This window comes from Apteryx rowi, unplaced genomic scaffold (genome assembly GCF_003343035.1).
Source record: "Apteryx rowi isolate R43461 unplaced genomic scaffold, aptRow1 scaffold_478, whole genome shotgun sequence".
Taxonomy (NCBI): domain Eukaryota; kingdom Metazoa; phylum Chordata; class Aves; order Apterygiformes; family Apterygidae; genus Apteryx; species Apteryx rowi.
Genome location: NW_020450736.1, coordinates 220849 through 238031, shown reverse-complemented (window position 1 = coordinate 238031; position 17183 = coordinate 220849). Strand labels below are relative to the sequence as shown.

The following is a 17183-nucleotide window of genomic DNA, read 5'->3' as shown; positions in this document are numbered from 1 at the left end:
ACTTACCCGCCACTGAATACAATGGAAGTTACCTTTATCTACTTATTTGTCCAAATAAGTAGAGTTCTAGTTCACAACTGAGATGAAAAAACAAGATGTAAGCCTTCCCGTTACATCCCCCATTGTCCCTAAATCCACGCAACGTCCACAGTACATTTTCTCTCTATATGCTTATCAGCCACCCAAGGATCTGCTTCCTCTACATTACAACAATGCAATTACAAGATGACAAAAGCAGAAGTTATTTTCAGTGTGTCTTTATCCCAAAAATCATGTCATAAACTTTTGGGTTGGGGTAGAGGGGAATGGCCTAAGAGTTTCCCCAGTGCAACAGTCTGCTTTGTTTCAACGGATTTACTCTCATCCGAAACTTGGGACCAACGGGGCATGAAGCCAGCAGCAGCACTCATGCCAACAATGTAAAGGCACAATGGAGACGTAGCCATCTTGCGTCCAAACAAGCAGCCCAAACCACATGTCTGCCAGATGATTTTGCCTAAATGCTGAACAAGGGGGTGCAAGAGAAGTGATCTCTGCAGCATCCTTAGTCATGATGCCTTCAGGGTGGATAGGTCAGCACCAAACCCATTCTGTAAGGTGGTTCACTGTGAGACAGAGGCAAAGCAATTTTATCTCTTCCTGTTAGGGTTGAGGCCATCTTTAAATTAACATTATCACCGAAATCTCTTCCTAGCAGAAACAGAACAGATCCTACCTCTTACTGGTTATCATCTCAAATTCTCAGATTCCACCTCCCACGTGAAACCCTCCTGCCTTCCATAAAACTACTTGACAGGCTGCATTTTGCTCATAAAGACAGCATATCCATCTCTTGTCGACTCCTCCTAGTGAAACGAAAGTCATTTCCGTTCCCTTATACTAGCAACAAAGGATAATAGGTGTAGGGACAGGCTCCCATCTGAGCACAGAAAGGCTCAGGCTTTGATTCCTGTATATTATAGCAGAGAAGATGACTTGGAAGAAGAGCCTTGGCTGGACGGCATAAGAAACCCTCCGCCAATGCTCTGGGTGTTACAGAACCAATATCTGTTAAGTAACTGGACACAGAAGTATTTGCTGTGCAGGGATTATTAAAGAAAATATATTTCCTCAATTCTGAAATTTAAGTTCTTACCCTCAAATGCACTTACAATGCAAGCAATCCTGAAAGTCTGTCTCTCAGTGATCATGCCTGCTATCAAGAAACATGCTATTCACTACTCAGGAAAAGCAAGTATCGCATTTTTCAAGAGTTTAGAGTACAAAAGCGGAGACAACCACACATGCTGTGTCACCAGGACACTCAGAACATGTCCAGAAAGCCATCCAATCATTTTACACCAGAGACCCTTGATTTTTCTTAGGATGATCACCGTACACAAGAAACAGAAACCAATGTCACTGTTTCATAACCATCAGAACTCCATATTATTCCTGAGCACCAGAAATGAACTGGTGACAATTAATTAATTATTGACATCTTCACCCATTAATCAGATGTCTGCACTCAGCACATATACAACACAGATTACAAGACTTCCAGACACCCACTGCTGCATGCAGAGAGAGAACTACAGAAAAAAGATTAGTAATTGCAGTTGAACCCAAAAGTCAAGAAGATCAGATGCTGCCTGTCACCTGGATGCTCAAACCAGTGGAGGAATTTTCAGTTTTCTTTTGAAGAGACAATTTACTAGCAGGCTGATACTTCTAATTTTGATCTTCACAGCAGCCAACACTGGCAGAAGAATTTGGTAACTCAGTAATAAAACACAAAAACTTCCTGGACTGTTAACTCAGTTATCATATTTTGGCAACTAAGCCTTCCTTCATACCTTGGGGAAAGTCTTAAGATTAGACAGTATATGTTTTAAAGGCAGATGTGCCTCAATTATTCGGTGTAACTGTGTTACGTATTTTATTAATCTCTTTGAGAGAACACACATGCCACAACAACTTCCTTGAAAGGTTAATTTTTATCCTGGTTTCCCAAGGAAACAGCAGTTAACAACCATACTGACTTTTCTGTGCAGTGAAACTTTTAAATTGTTTGGCCGATTTCAATCAACTCCGATAGAGAAGGATAGAGATTCCACAGATACACCATTCCTACAACAGATCTGCTCAATAAATAACCAGGGCAGTCCCTTGAGCAACCTGCCTGGTCCATAAACATCTGGGAGACAGCATGTTTTGATTAATACACCCAGGAACTAAGAAGTACTACCGGGTTGCTCAGTCACCATGCTGTTGGGAAAACGGGGGAAGATGATGGTGCTGTTGTGCTGATGGAGAGGAAAGAAAGAAGGGAACGTGCTTAAGGTATTGACTAAAACCCAGAGAGTGGCAGGAAACTCATCTTCACTAGTTTGACTGCTCACAGAGCTACTTTTTTCCTAAGGAGCAATACAGTGATGTCTCTTATGTGTCTATCACAGGTTCCATCTTTATGTTGGCTACTACTGAGGTGTTGACAAGCAGCTCTCTGGTTTCTTTAACTAAAAGGCAGTTGGTCAAAAGTTGTCATTTTTCACTAAAGAAGCTGGAAAAGCAGACACACATTGTAGCACAGGCTGCTTCAGAAACACCCCACAAAAAAGGAAAACGGCCTCTCCATCCTTTTTAAGGCAACCTTATCTAGACAGGATACATTACGAACTGCCAGGACAGGTCAGATTTCTGGTCCATCTGTTCCAGAATTGTGCCTCCTGTGATCAGGACCAGATGGTTCAGAAGGTGTAATAACTTGGGTAGTGAACAATGATGTAATTCACCCAAAGGGGAAATTCCTTCCTGACCTCATCAATTAGCATGAAGGTTTATATCCCTAATTTATTTTTAATCCTATTTACTGCAACTCTGGTTATTCTCATTATATATATAAATGTCCAGCTCTGTTTGGAATCTGACTAAACTTTTGGCCTCAATAATATCACGTGGCATAATTACACCAAATTTCAAATATACTCCTTTGCAATTTCATTTAACAACCTTTTGTTCTTGTATTATGGGAACTAGCACTGCTATTAACCACATCTCTTCCCTCTTCTATGGCTCTAGCCAGCCTGCACCATAGGCTACCATGCCATACTGTGCTCTGTTACCGAGCAGGAACACTATCTGAGGACCTTTAACACAACAGCGTAACAATTCCTCACAGTTATCCGGCGATATTTCTATAACCTAAATTCCTAGGGTCTGCTGGAAGTTGGCAGCTCCATCAAAATTTCACCAGGCCCTACCCATTTCTAGATCTTCCAAGTCACTTTCCTGATCTTCCCATTGAAGAGCTGCCACCCTTATAAGCAGACTATTTGGCCAAGTGTTGTGCTCTCAGCATCTCCCAGAGATTCTGATAGATTTAGTCAAAAAACAGACAAGAAGCACACCATGCTGGGCTTTTCAAGGTCACACAGGACCTCTCCCTCTGAGCAAAGAGTTCCCCTCCCATCTCCGTGCCTGAATAAAGAACAACGGTGTCCAACTGAGCAAAACCAATCCCATTTTGCTCTTGGCCAGTGTTCCTGTGGGCTGCAGGTTCCTCTGCGCAAGAAATGTAACCTATGTTGTTACTTATGGACGAGCTCATGAAGCTCATTGTGATTACTATGTCAAGTATTCAGTAAAGACCCAGTGCAATTAGTCACTGCCATTTCTGCTCACACAACACTTGCAAGAGGCATCAAGGTATAATGCCACACCTTCATTCAACAAATATTTGGTGAAAAAAGAGATTACAGCCATGTATACAAGCAGTGGACTAAGAAAGGGGACTATTAAAGCAAACTTGAGGTTCTAGATCCTCTCAGCTCCCAGAACACATTCACCCTTTCAATAACTATTGGGGCTGCATTTTTTTCTCCCAGCTCTGGAGCTAAATCTTAGGATCCTAGGCCACAGATCCTTACTCCTCGAGGCTTTAGGAGAGAAAGAGTAGGTCTGGTTGATATCTCATGGGAAGATGTCACTGGCCCTCCAAAGAGACAACAGAATTTTTACAGCATCTGTGAGAAACACCACATAGCTATTAGTGTTTTACCACAAGTGTTTTGATCATGGGTTTCAAACTGGTGAATTACGGCAGGAGAATACTTCTTTGCCTCAAATAAGAAGAAATTACAACATTTTTCTTCATTTTTAGTAGGATCTTCAGGCAAGGAACCAGACAAGAGAAAAATTCTGTCCCAGGCTATGGTTCTCAAACAAATGGAATTCTTTAATGATCAAAATAGGACTAACAGAACAGATACAGGCACCACTTCGCCAGCTGTCAGCTCATGAAGTAATGCAACTCCATGCAGTTTTTCTCCCTGGGTCTATCATATATTGATTGAGTCAATAAAATCACAGATCTCTCAATAGCAGTTAAATTACCACATCACCTACTTCTCAAAGACCTCCCCATACTGTTTAATAGTTACATAGCAGTATTAAGAATTCTTTGCCAGAGCAGTGATCTTAATACTTTCTTTATAAAGGCCGTAAACATTTTCCCATTCTTCTCTCTCACATCTGTAAGGAAGACATATAAAATTCAGCTAGTAATCAGTAATGAACCCAGTACTTCTACAATGCTCTTGGGCAACCAACTCAAACAGTGGCCCAAGCCACAAGTTTTGGGGTACTGCCATACCAATATTTCAAGAACCTCTGATCAGCTATTGAGTGGTTTGCATTTGGCATTTGCTGAGGTTGAAAGAGAAGACAGTAATAACAGAGAACAACTCTCCCATCAGCAATGGCGAAAATAATCTTAAAAGCCTGAAATGCAACACTTTCACTGCTTTTGGGTCGTTACTGAATTCAAAGTGAAAAAGATGCAATATTTTCTGATTGTCACACACAAAAACACAGTTGGGGTGAGGAAATATTTTAATGGATTCAACAAAGGTATTTTTGGCTGCTAAAATTCTCAACCTATTGTGCTAAAAATAGCTTTAAATAAATGTGCAATACAAGCAGTACATACTTTGCCTAAGAAAAAATTCGCTGGCCAGTTACAGATCATGTGAATAGTTATTTATTAGAGCTAAGAACAACAATAATTCCAATACAGTCTGATTGTAGAGTTGGATCTATTTAGCAATGGCACAGCCACATACTAAATGCAAGAAGAGCCACAGTTCATTAGTGAAGTGAGGGAGAGTTTCTATAAACAATAGTTGCTGCTATTTAACAAAATGATCATGAAGAAGAGAAATAAAATGTAGAAAGCCTAAGATTGCCTCTCCCCTTCCAACCTTCCATCTCAAAAGAAAAAACATTTTTCTCTTCTGTCGATCCACTCTTTCTTTTCTGTTACAGTATGAAGAAGTTAGATGCCTTAAACTATCACTCCCTAAAGTCCACCAATCAAAGCTATGGATAATATCCTTACTTTTTTTCCTTCAAGCTTTTCATCAATCAATAAAAAGGTTGTCTAAGTTCTGCTCTGTTTTTACAATTGGTGCCACATAAGTTAGTGCTAATATTGCTCAGCAGAGCATACGCCACTATCTGAGCAACAGTAAAAAGGAGTAGTTCAAATATACTTGGTACTCTATGCTGGGTAAAGTTCATAGCAGCTGTTCTATTCACAGAAAGACATCTGAGAAAAGTGCCATAAATAACAAGATCACATGGATTCTCCCATTGCACAACCAACATACATCTTTCCTGTTCAGGAATTTATACTTCACACCCTATGCTGTCAGTCAAAAGAATATTACAAGCTATGTTTTCAGGATGATCCAGATGATATTTTGGTAGGTAATACAGCCCTCCTGCTGGCCGAGTCTTTTTAAAATACTCTTTCTATTCATTACAAAAATGGAAAATGCTTGTAGAACCTTGTCCGAACTGCAGTCTTCATCAGCAGTAAGCTATAGAGCCGCACGTGCCTTTCACACATCAGACGTGTCTGACACCAGTTAAACGTGCAAATGTGGCAGCTTGGCAGAAGCTTAAGGGAATTACTCCTGTGCAGATTCAGGATCTAAGTTTTTATTCATATGTGCAAATATGGGTTATTTTCTCCGACTCCAGTTTCAACAAACCCCAAATTTGAGTAGCCCCTTTTAACATTTTTAATTCATTTCAATGTTATACTAAAATTAAACTCATTTCTTCTAAACATCTCATTTATATGCCTCTGCAAGGGGAGAATCACTTTTCAAAGCAGTGTCTAGTTACAATTGAAAAAGAAGCTATACAGCCATTTTATAAAAATGACTTTTTTTTTTTCTTTTTTTGGAGTTTTGCCACAAGTTGCCTTTGAGGGCTTGGTTCAGAAATTCCAAATTCAGTTTATTTTCTCATTGAGAACTAACTCCTTTTAGCAATTCTGTTAATCTTGGAGTTTGAAGGTATTTTTCTTAAAGTAACGCCCAGAGTTTAGACATTCCATAAAAAGACTAGGAATTATTTTTATTAAAGTAACACCCAGAGTTCAGACATTCCATACAAAAAACAGGCAGAGCACTTTCATTCTTAGAAAGGTTCTTAGCCCTTTCGTTGAAAACACAGATTCCATGGAGACAACTGAGCACTGAAGAGTTTTATCAGCGCTTTTCTTTATTCAAAGCATTTGGGGGGGGGGGGGAGATTTTTAGCTAGTATTTTTCCTGCGTAAAAAAGCTGAGCCTTTTGCTCTTCATACGACATTCTTTTCCTCCCTTGTTATCCTCTGCTGAGGAAAAAGTAGCAGCAATCTCCACTCCCCTACTTCACATTGCTCATTAGACATTTGCACTGGCTTTGGGGTGTTCTGCCAGCAGTGACAATACACACCAAATACCTACATTCACATTCAATATCTGCCTCTTAACCGAGATGGAGTCCCATTGACCCAGGTGAGAACAATTTCTGACAGAGCTTTAGTTAGACTGTAGGAAATTTCTTCCTTAACTCTAATGCCACAACAGAATCGGGGCTGCAAAGTAAAGGATCTTACCTCCATTCTCAGGGGCCCGAGGCACTGAACCATCTGCTCCTCCAGTGGCAGCCCTGTCTCGAGGACAAGATGAAGTGCTGCATTTTCATTTGAGTGACTATGTTAATAAACTAGGTTACATCATCCTGGTTCCTTATCATGACTAAAACACAGTTCAAGTGTTCAGAGGGGAAAGGGAATGCCTTTTGATCAGGACTTCCAATTCCGAGTGTAAGCAATTGTGGCTGAAGAGTGCACTATGTCAGCAAGCCTTCTGCAAACACTATTGCTCTTAAGGTATAACAGGCCAAAGACATTATGGAATTAATAACATGTTTTCCAACAAGAGGCTTCTTCCCCATTGAAGGCACGTAGTTCCAATTTTCAGTCTCTTTAATGTAGAGATTAGGGCTGGGTCAAAATCTTTTCACTTCCTCTGAAAGAGAGGTTAAGTGACAACAGACCCACCTTTCTCTCTGTAGCGTATGTAATTTCAGCTTGCCCAATAGCAATGGCACTCCGAGTTCAGGAGGACTTTAAAAGGAATCATTATGGTCACAGAAGTAAGCTAACGTGAATAACTGCCCAGGTAACAGGGAAACATTCCAGAGCCCTGTGCTGTCATCAGGCTTTTGGCCAATCCTGCTTAATCATATATGCAAAACTCAAATTACAGAGAGACTCGTAACAGGTTAGAATAGTCCCAATGAATAGTTTTGCACTGCAGTAAACAAGCTTCCTTGCAAGCTATTGTAGGATGAAAGCATTAGGATGTCTTTCCCATTTTCAGAGCTTCTACTGTTGTCAGTGGTACAAATCAGACAACGGTTTCTGCTATGGTTCTCACAATGAATTAGGCAGTTTTTGAAGAGAAGTTTAAGAGAGAGTTTAGCACCACCTGAACATCACACTGCTGAAATTCGTAATTGCTATGGCCATGTTATTGCAACAGCTGTTACAGGCTGTGTTCTCATTTGGTCTAAGCTGGTTCGGGACAACTCACGCTATCCGGGCATGTAACACTGGCTGGAGTGAAACTTGAAATGCTCCTGGCACAGGGAAAGATATTTTCACTGCAAGATCTTCAGGTTACAGAGCTTGTGATGTCTTCAGCTTTAAACACAGTTATGCTCATAATACGTACATTTATGATCTTCTTGAGCCTTGCAAGGGAATGTATGAAGCTCTGTCTGAAAACTTTGATTTTCTGTGCAACACTGGGTAAAACCTAGCCAGCTACATCTTAGTTATGAGCACCAAGATGACTTTTCTGCCACTTAAGAGAAGATTATAATTTTCATGTAAGACTATAGAGTCATGGTTGTAACCCCATTTGAAGACTACACTTATAAAAAGCTGACTGTTCAGCAGCTCCCATGGGTGCAACAGTCTGGTCAGATTTTCAAGAGCATACAACTTATAATTGAGAGCAAATATTTAATGCTTTTAAGGYACCTTATAGACACAAAGTTTTAAACACAGTAAGTACTGTCACTTAACTTAGCTCCTGTTTTTAGCTTTTAACTCAGTATTCTCAAACTTTTCTAAAGAAAGCCCCTAGAGCTAAGTGCACTGGTCTTTGCCTTTGGTTGCCTGTTAACTACTAACACAGTTTAAACTTTCACAGCCACCACTTCTGAACAATTTTAGCTAAACAAAACCAGGCAACTGATTTGAAAACCTTCCCTTAAATGCTTTGTGTGACAAGATACCTTTAAATCTACATATCAAAATAGCTTAATAGCTTTTTAAATAGTCCAAAGAAAGCTAGAAAGAAGAAAAAAAAAGGGGGGGGGAGATTTGCCTCTGTACACCATTCTCTAAAATAAGTATGGCCGAAGAAAACTTTGGCACATTTTTTAAAGGTCACAAGCTTACCCCATCCAAGACCTCTAATAACTCAGTGGGAACAAAGTTCCATGAAAGTTATTACAAGAATCGGTTTCTGTATATGCTTAATATTCTGACTGATAAGGATTAAAGGGGAAAAAAAAGGGGGGGGGTGCATCTCTACACTACATGCCTTTGCTTCTGGGAACAATCTTTTACCACGATGAAAGAAAATATTTTTTTTCTGTATTCAATACTGTGAATTAACAGGTAAAAGTCACTACAGAAATCTCAGAGGTAAAACATTAAGAGCTGTGCCCTGATTGCACTATGTCTTTAAGATTCACCTTCTGCCCCAAAGTACAATTCTACGGTAAAACTGTAGAAAACCCCCAACAAAACAACGAGTAATTTTGCTGGGACAGAATGGAAGACCCACTAGAGCCAGAGGAACAAATCACCACCTGCCTTTCAGTCATGGTTCGAGCAACGACCTCCTCGAGCCATAACGAAGGTACCATGTACCCTGAGAAGCTTTTGCTCTTCTTGCCTCACCTTGAAATTTACAGTCCTGACAAAGAAGCTTGTGTCAGTACCTTAGGTCTATGAACACCGAAGCAAAGCAACGAGCTGCTCTAGGTTTTTAAGCGCTTCCTAGCGCTTCCAGCTCAGCTGAGCGGAAAATCGTGACATTATTAGCTACAGACAGAAAGACACTGCGGGTTCGTAAGTCGGAAGCGCTGAGACACGACTTTATTGGGATACGCCAAGGCAGAGCGGGCTGCTGCCGCCAGGTTTGGCAGCCGATGCATCGCGTACAGGGGCTCACGCCGCGGCCGCGGGGCGGGCGGGGAGGACTGAGTCCCCCGAGGGGCTCCCGCCGCCCTCCTCTCACACACACACACACACACACCCGCCAACGGCCGCCGCGCGCGCCGGCACCGCGGGGGGAGGCGCGAGGGCGGGGCGCCCCCCTTCGCCCCCGTGCGCGCCCCCACTCACCGCCCGGCGGGCGCCCTCCAAGCAGCAGCAGCAGTAGCAGCAGGAGGAGCCGGCGCCGGCGCGGGCCGGAGACGGAAGCGGGAAGTGAGGTCACGACGGCGGCAGGGAAGGAAGGCACCGCTTCCGCCCCGCGCGCGCACCGGAACCGGAGACCCCGCCTCGAGACGCTCCCCCCCACGGAGCTCAGCCAGACACGGGTGCGGGGCAGTTTATTTCGCTCGTTAGCAGAGAGGCAGTACAAAACCGAGGTTGCCGTCGGTCCGCAGCGACTGAGAAAGGGAAGTGGAGACCGCATCGCGGCCCTGCAGCAGAGCGGGTAGCACAGTGATGCGCTCCAAGGGGTAAACGGGCAGTAGGACGGTAAAATCCCCCGGTAGCCAGCTCCGCGGCCAGCGTGGTCCCCCACGCCGCGTTTATTCGGTTACTGCTACTCGCGGCTCCCTCGGCTCGGTGTGCCCACACCATGCTTTACTGCGTTTCGGCAGCGCGTCTGCAGGATTGTTGTGAGGTTAGAGCACCAAGTGTGTTGTCCTGAACCAGGCCACCTCTCACAAGCCACAGTTCACCTAAGAAAGTGAGAACTGCAAGCAGCTCCCAGTAACCTCTGCCTGTCTCTAGAGGCAACAAAGCACACATAACTTCAATTTAACGAACAAGAACTGTTGAACAAATTAGTTTCCTAATACTTAAATGGAGCTGGGGTGCTGTTGCTTACCATTGCTCCAAGGCTTCATGCATCTTTAGCACAAATTTTTAAAAAATATTTATCTTTCTAAGCATATACTCAACTCTATACTGTTTTTTTAGCATCCAGTTCACAACTCAGCCTAGTGAAGTCATGTAACATTTGGAGTTACAGCATGATACATCATCAAGTACTTTTCATTATTAGTTGCTTTTAAACAAAAAGTCATTTCTGCAGTGTTCCCTAAAAATCAATGATTTTGTAATTTGGTAAAGTTAGTTTAAAAAAAAAAAAAGTAACCATCTTTTTCGGATAAGCCACGCTCCCTGTTAGTGGCTCTGTTTATGCAAGCGTTCACAGACAATCCTACTCTTTAAACCAATTTTACTAAATCAAGCTAATTGGTCACCTTTGCTATAACATTACAGTGCTTTAACTGTCCTATAGACATGAAATTCACTGTGTACTTTTTAGTTTTCCAAGTTTCTACAAGAAAGCTTCACAGTTTTGTATAAGCAATCTCCATTAAAAAGTGGAGATTTGAATCTTTCTGCAGTATTGCCAATGACATTTCTGGTGCTTAAAACCTGTTCACCTTCACTATACAGAAAGGGCATAGTACCTTCATTCACATTTACTGAACACACCAAACCACATTTCTGTTGTCAAATTCAGCAGTGTCCAGGCAGGTAGCTACTGCCTTTCTTTCTCTAGGGTACCGTCATCTGGGAAGGTAGGAGTTTATTTCAAAGCTGCTGGCAATGAGAGAAATAATTTAAAACATTGGTATGATTGCACTTCTCTACCCTCAGAGGTTTCTCTGAGCAAATCTGTCCTACATTTGGTACTTGTGTGCTGAGTGTTTCAGTAGGCATTCAGTTTAATTCAGCAGGCTCAAAGAGAAGCTGCCACGAACTAAGTTTTCAGGAGAGTCCCCTTCCTCTCTTCCTTGCCTTCAGCTATGTATCAATTAAAAGGCATTGAAAATGGCCCCACTCTGACTCTTGTTATCAGCACTGTAAGTATATCCTGAATTCTTACAATTGTGGACTTCATTCCACTGAGAGTTGTACACTTTCAGTCTGTTTGGGTGGCTGCTGCTGTTCATACTTCCTTGCTGAAAAAAAGAAACACTGATCAGCACGAATTATTCTACTTAAATTTATGTGAAAAATATACACATATATATATACACACACACATATGTATACATGCATATAATATAACTATCAAGATATAGACTTCAGATTAGAGAGTGTAGTTTCAAAGCTCAGCTACACAACGGGGAAGTTTCAGTCAACACATGGAACATGTCCTTTAGCAAATGGCCTTAGAAAGGCCAGAGAGTAGTATCATAGCAATATTTAAGTAAATTAATGGCAGAGAACTATGATTCCATTCAGATCCTTTCATTAAAAAAAAAATTAAAGACTACAGATTCAGAATGGCTATTACAGATGATCTGCAGAACTCATTAGTCATACAATAGATGTCCTCAACACTCATCTTCTACACAGTAGATAGGCCACATACTAACAACTACATTTACTTCAAAATTAATTTGGTTAGCAAGGCAAAAGAAGATCAAAGAGTTGTGCATGAACAAAGAAACCCAAAGAATGCCAGCACGCATTCATTTGTAGGAAGTGCATCCTTTTTTATTTGTACGGAATGCAGTGGCCTGGTTTAAGAATCTTTACATTTAAAAGGAGGTTTTAAAACATTAAGTATTTCTTGCCCATCTTTCCTCTATGCTTATATATGTGGCAGATGTGAAGCAAATACAGGTGATTCTCTGAAGCGGACCTATGGTATGTCAGAGCCATGGGGCTCTCTGCTACTTCCATCCTGACCTTCAACACTAAGATGGGAGTAGCAACACTTGTTGCTATGGTACAGTTCACATTTATTTTCAGTGAATGAAGCTGAATCACTTGCAATTCTGCAGACAGTCCTCTGAAGTTGTACAAATACTTCCACTTAATATCCAGGCATTCCCAAAAAGTGGAGCTCCTTTTGACATCAACATCAGATTAGTTTTCACTACTAGAAGAAAATCATGTCGCAGCTCCCTGATTCTGCATTTCCTTATGCCATCCCTGTGCAACCTGGACTCCCACAGAGCCCCTGCGCACGACGACAAAGCCAAGGCCAGCAGCATGCTGGTAGCCAAGCCCCCAGGGCGCCTGCTCAGGCTGAATTCCCCCCGAGACCCCCGCTTGCCTCCCAGCGGCGCGCACTTACCGATGGAGTACATCTCCAGCTGCTGCCGCAGGCGGATCTTCTTCATGCTGTCATAGAAGTTGGGCTCGGGCGGCGTGTCCGCGGCAGGGGGCAGCGTGAATATGCGCATGATCCTCCTCTTGTTCCTGAGGGAGGCAAGGCGGTGAGCGGGCCGGCACCGGCGGAGCCGTTCACACGTGGCCGGCGCGGCCGCTTCCGGGCGGGAGCGCTCGCCCCGCCCCCTGGGTTCGCCCCGCCCCCCGCGGCCGCCCCCCCCCCCCCCCCCCCCCGGCCCCTCACCGCCGCGCGTAGACGAGGAGGGCGAGGCTGGCCAGCACCACCAGCAAGTAGACGTTGGTAGCCTCGTTCCAGGCCTCGTGCACCGAATAGTCGATGGCGCCGCTATCGCCCAGCGCCGCCGAACCGCCGCCAACACCACCCCCCGCCGCTGCTGCCGCCGCCGCCATAGGAGGAGGACGGCCGTTAGATGCGGTGCAACGGCCAGGAAGTGACGTCACGGGAGCTGTTGGGCCGGGCCGCGCGGGCGTGAGGCGCCGCCGCGCGCAGCCGGTGGCGGTTGATGTGCCGCTGCGGCGCCCCACTCTCGCTTCCTTCCCCCCGGGGGAGGAGAATACGGGGAAAATACAGTGATTTTGGTGTAAAAACGCGCGAAGCTGAGCGGAAACGTCCTGAAGTGGGTAAATAGGTGCAGGGGGGAAGAGAAAATGCGGCAGCTTTCCAGGGAAGGAGGGGATCTGGAGCTGCATCCTCTGGAAGCCTGGCGGATGTGGAGTTAAAAGTGCCTTCACCCGCTTGTGCAACTAAATCCAGCTGCTTAGGTTGTCAAAACAGCTGTTTACAAAAAATCCTTTTGTTTTTTTTTATGGTGCCAAAATAGGAGCTGCTGGATGCTCGGCTACTGAGGAAATAGAGCTTACTCCTATATGCCGTGCACTCCTAATGCCAAAAAGCACAATTCCGGGATTATACTTTGGCAGAAAAGGTGGAGCAGAGTGAATGTTTTGGTTTAGGCAGTTGAAAAGTTGTCTGAAGTGCTCATGGAGGCACGGATTAGGTTGACAAAGGATGTTCTGACACACACTTACTTTCTCTGCGCTGCCTGATGTTGCCCTTTCTTCTCTCACTCCTGCTTCCTATCCGTGTCTGGCCCTGATGCATCCTTTCACCAAATCTTTCAGATACCAGAACAATCAAGGTGTAGACATTATAGGTATGGTTTGTCTCCTTTTGCTGTATGCATCTATAGGGTATATATCAGAACTATTTGTTTTCAATACGCTTCAGAAGACAATGGAGAAAAAAAAAAAGAGTTTTTAGGGCATGATTTATCTAACCAATTTTAAACTCAGAATGAGTGAGCCCTCCTGTGCTGGGGAGGTGCCTCTTTCCCCTTACTCATTAGAGGAGAGAGTCTAGACACCCCTCTCTAATGGCACCCACTTTGCAGTGTCCAACCTGGCTGGGGAACTCCATCTTTTCGGTAAACATTTTCCGAATGCAAGACATGCCAAGTAACCCTGTTTTCATGCTGTGGAACAGATTCAGGAGGCCTCAAATCAGGGCATGAAAGCATAGGAGATAAGTGAAAATGGGAATGTCCAAAAATAAAAAGCTAAGGCATTGTTATAATGAGAAAAGCTCTTTACCCCACATGGTGTGGGAAAGAAGAGCTGAAGAACATCAGTTACACATAATTCCTGATCATTAAGTCAGGGTGGCACCCAGTTGCAGAGCTGTGGAAACCATTAAGAGAAAATACGAGTTTATCACTTACAATTTCACAGGGATTTTAAACAGTTTCTCAGTAAATTGAGGCTCTTTGTTTTAGCATGTTAAACTTTTCTCCTAGCAGGCCTGACAAGAAAGCATTACAGGTCTGTGAAAGAAAGAAAGAAAGAATAAGCACAAGTAACATGGATATTCTTTATATTTCACTACTACCTACAGACCTCAGTTGAGATCAGGCTGCCTTATACTGGGTATAGAGAAGTTGTAATTAAGGTGTATCTAAAGGCACTCTTTGTGTTAACTCTGCAGCATGAGTCTGGACAACCAGGGAATGTGCTGGAGCACCCCAGGACTCTGCACCCAGTACCCTACCTGCGCTCTCAGCTTCCCTTCTGGAGGAAACCAAGGACCGCATCTACGAAGCACAACTTTCAGTCTCGAAGTTCTCACTGCAGTCTCCGGTGCCCAGGAACAGACTCTGCCTCACTCAGCAGATGCTTGCTTTCTTTGTTTTAATTAAATGTTCCATTTAAAGCTCAGGTAATCCACACACCCCAACCTAGAAACACAGACAGACAGAGATTTCCTTCCCCCATATACCTCTCTGAAGTTAGCAAAAAGTTAAGCTTTCCTGTGGGTAGGACAGGGTTGGGTTGGACTGGACTGTAGGAAGCAACATTATGCTTGGAGCTCTTATGAGGGTGATAGCCCTGCAAACCTGAGAAAAAGGGGTGATTGCTCACTGGCCGTGGGATGCTTTTCCCACTTGCTGGCCTTTAGCAATAGGAGCTGTGGTAGTGTAGGCCTTTTGTGTGATTTTCTTGAGGAATCTGGTTCAACTGCCAGAGTTGGCAGACTATAATCCTTGGTTAACTTGTCGTGGTACATTGTCATTTCCTTTTATGGCTTGGGCTCTTATTTCAGACTTATGCTCCTAAACATCTTCAGAAATCGAAATCTGAGCTCTCTTCTTTACACATGTAAAACCTTTCCGAGCTGAGTTTGAGATGCTTTGGAACTACAGTAGCTGAGCAGAAGGCTGAGGTGGGGGGTGGTTAAACAGCAGGCTCTGATTTCAATTGTAGTAACCAGCCTTCTCTGCTCTGCTGTGAGGGCTGTTCACTAAGTCCATTCTTCTGCCTCCACCCATCATAAGTTCTTTCAAAGTTCACAAGGAATTAGAGCAGCTCAGCTTGATGTGGATGTATCCTCTGGAGATCTAGTGAGGCACCCTGATAGCACAGCCCCTGTTGTAGCCCAAGCCTGCTTTGCAGGGTGCTTACTCATAGCCTTACTAGCTTATGCTTGGGCCTCAATGCCACTAACTGAGTAATTCTGCAGTGCCAATGTAAAGGGTGCTTTCCACAGGGAGTCATTGCCATTCCCCCGCTTCCTTGTGGTGACAGAGCAGGAATGGTGAGATTAATCTCAAAATTGGAATGAGTCAGAAGGCTGTAACTGATAGAGGTATGGGAACTGTCAGGTTTTAGCACATTAAGCAATGCATAGTTATGGACCTAAATCAGAACCCAAGCCAGGTCCCACGACTTCAGTGAGATAGTGCTGTTGAACTCAGAGCAGAGACATGCCTTGCAGTTGTAGCTATGTGCATAACACATGGTCCATGAAATTGTGTAGCTTATTTGTTGGTAGCTTGGATGAGGTGGGACAGGACAAACAATGCTGGTGTGTGCTGTGAATGCATGAGGAGAACACTGGTCGTTTTCTGTTTTCTTATACTAAAGCTGCTTGTAAGGGAAGGGCTGTCATTTTGTGCTATGCCTGAATGGCATCTGACCTCTGGGATCCTGGCCTGACCTAAGCATGTAGGCACCAAACAGATAATACATAATAATAACATACAGCATTGGCATAAGCTCTTCTGGCAAAATATAGCTAATGTGGACCCAAGCTTAGTGGCTAGATTTTCAGCATTGCACAGTACTAAACAAGCTTGGGGAATTTCAGCTGTGGGTCAGACAATACCCTTTGCAGGAACCAGCTCTTAGGGAGACAAATACATAGCTGTGTGATTTAATTAAAAAAAAAAGAATCTTTTTCAAAAGTGGGAACCTTGATCATTCCACAGAGTAATCTACTATGTACTTAATAAAAGCACATGCTTTAGTCCCATAGATTTATCAAGAGCATTGCTGAAAAGGGTCTGCCAGCTCTACAAGAAAAGAAAAAGATCACTTTTTAGAAGTTCTTAGCATCCACCAACTACTGTGAATTTGACTGATGAATATTTAACAGCTTTGAAAATCCAGTTACTTCATGTTCAGAATGTGAATGCTGGAATCTGACATTAAGCTCTTTCTTTTAAAAATTATGGCCAAAGAATATCTGAAGCTTTATTTAAATTTATAAGTGTGTATGTGCATCTATATATAAATACATATAATTTTTAATGGATTTTGAGATACTCAGAGCTAAACAGAATCAAAAATTGCTGAGAAATAAATATCACTGTAATGTAAATGTATTCAACATTTAATCCTGATAAGCCCTGGACTGCAGACTTCAGAACACTGACAATTATTGCAAATCATGTGGTCAACTCAAGTACACAGTATTTCAATTAAAAGAAAACCATAAAATCCTTTTTCTTTTTTTAAAAATACCATCTAACATATAATTTATTTGGATGAACTGTACAACTATATGCATTATATCATGCTAGAAGAACTTCAGAACCACTTTTTTCTTGTTCCCAGGGCCTCTCAACTGTTGGTAAGACATTACAGTCATAATGATAGAATCAGTTTACAGTTGCGAGTTCTG

The 17183-nt window shown here is 43.1% G+C and overlaps 2 protein-coding genes and 1 long non-coding RNA gene across 7 annotated transcripts in view; 1 reads left to right on the top strand and 2 right to left on the bottom strand.

Moving 5' to 3' along the window:
* Positions 1-9813, bottom strand: part of SLC20A2 (solute carrier family 20 member 2) — a 57601-nt gene extending 47788 nt beyond the window's left edge. The window contains exon 1 of the mRNA XM_026078276.1: positions 9743-9813. The gene's annotated coding sequence lies outside the window, so the exon portion shown is untranslated. The remainder of the gene's footprint in view (positions 1-9742) is intronic.
* The window catches only part of SMIM19 (small integral membrane protein 19), a 27991-nt gene extending 14841 nt beyond the window's left edge, over positions 1-13150 (bottom strand). For 2 of the 4 annotated variants that reach the window (XM_026078280.1, XM_026078279.1), the window contains exons 1-3: positions 12951-13149; positions 12672-12796; positions 11469-11544 (exon numbers count right to left, since the gene is read on the bottom strand). In XM_026078280.1, the coding sequence (XP_025934065.1) occupies positions 11480-11544; positions 12672-12796; positions 12951-13117 (357 nt within the window). In that variant the 5' untranslated portion in view covers positions 13118-13149 and the 3' untranslated portion in view covers positions 11469-11479. Of the gene's footprint in view, positions 1-9742; positions 10233-11468; positions 11545-12671; positions 12797-12950 lie in introns of all 4 variants that reach the window. The other 2 variants (XR_003255556.1, XM_026078281.1) reach the window with 2 other exon arrangements.
* LOC112972163 lies at positions 13149-17183 on the top strand. Of its 2 annotated transcripts, none has more exons than XR_003255557.1 (3): positions 13149-13348; positions 13850-13881; positions 14709-17183. It is a non-coding gene; the product is annotated as an uncharacterized LOC112972163 (long non-coding RNA). The 2 variants fall into 2 exon arrangements; XR_003255558.1 differs by lacking the exon at positions 13149-13348 and adding an exon at positions 13359-13489.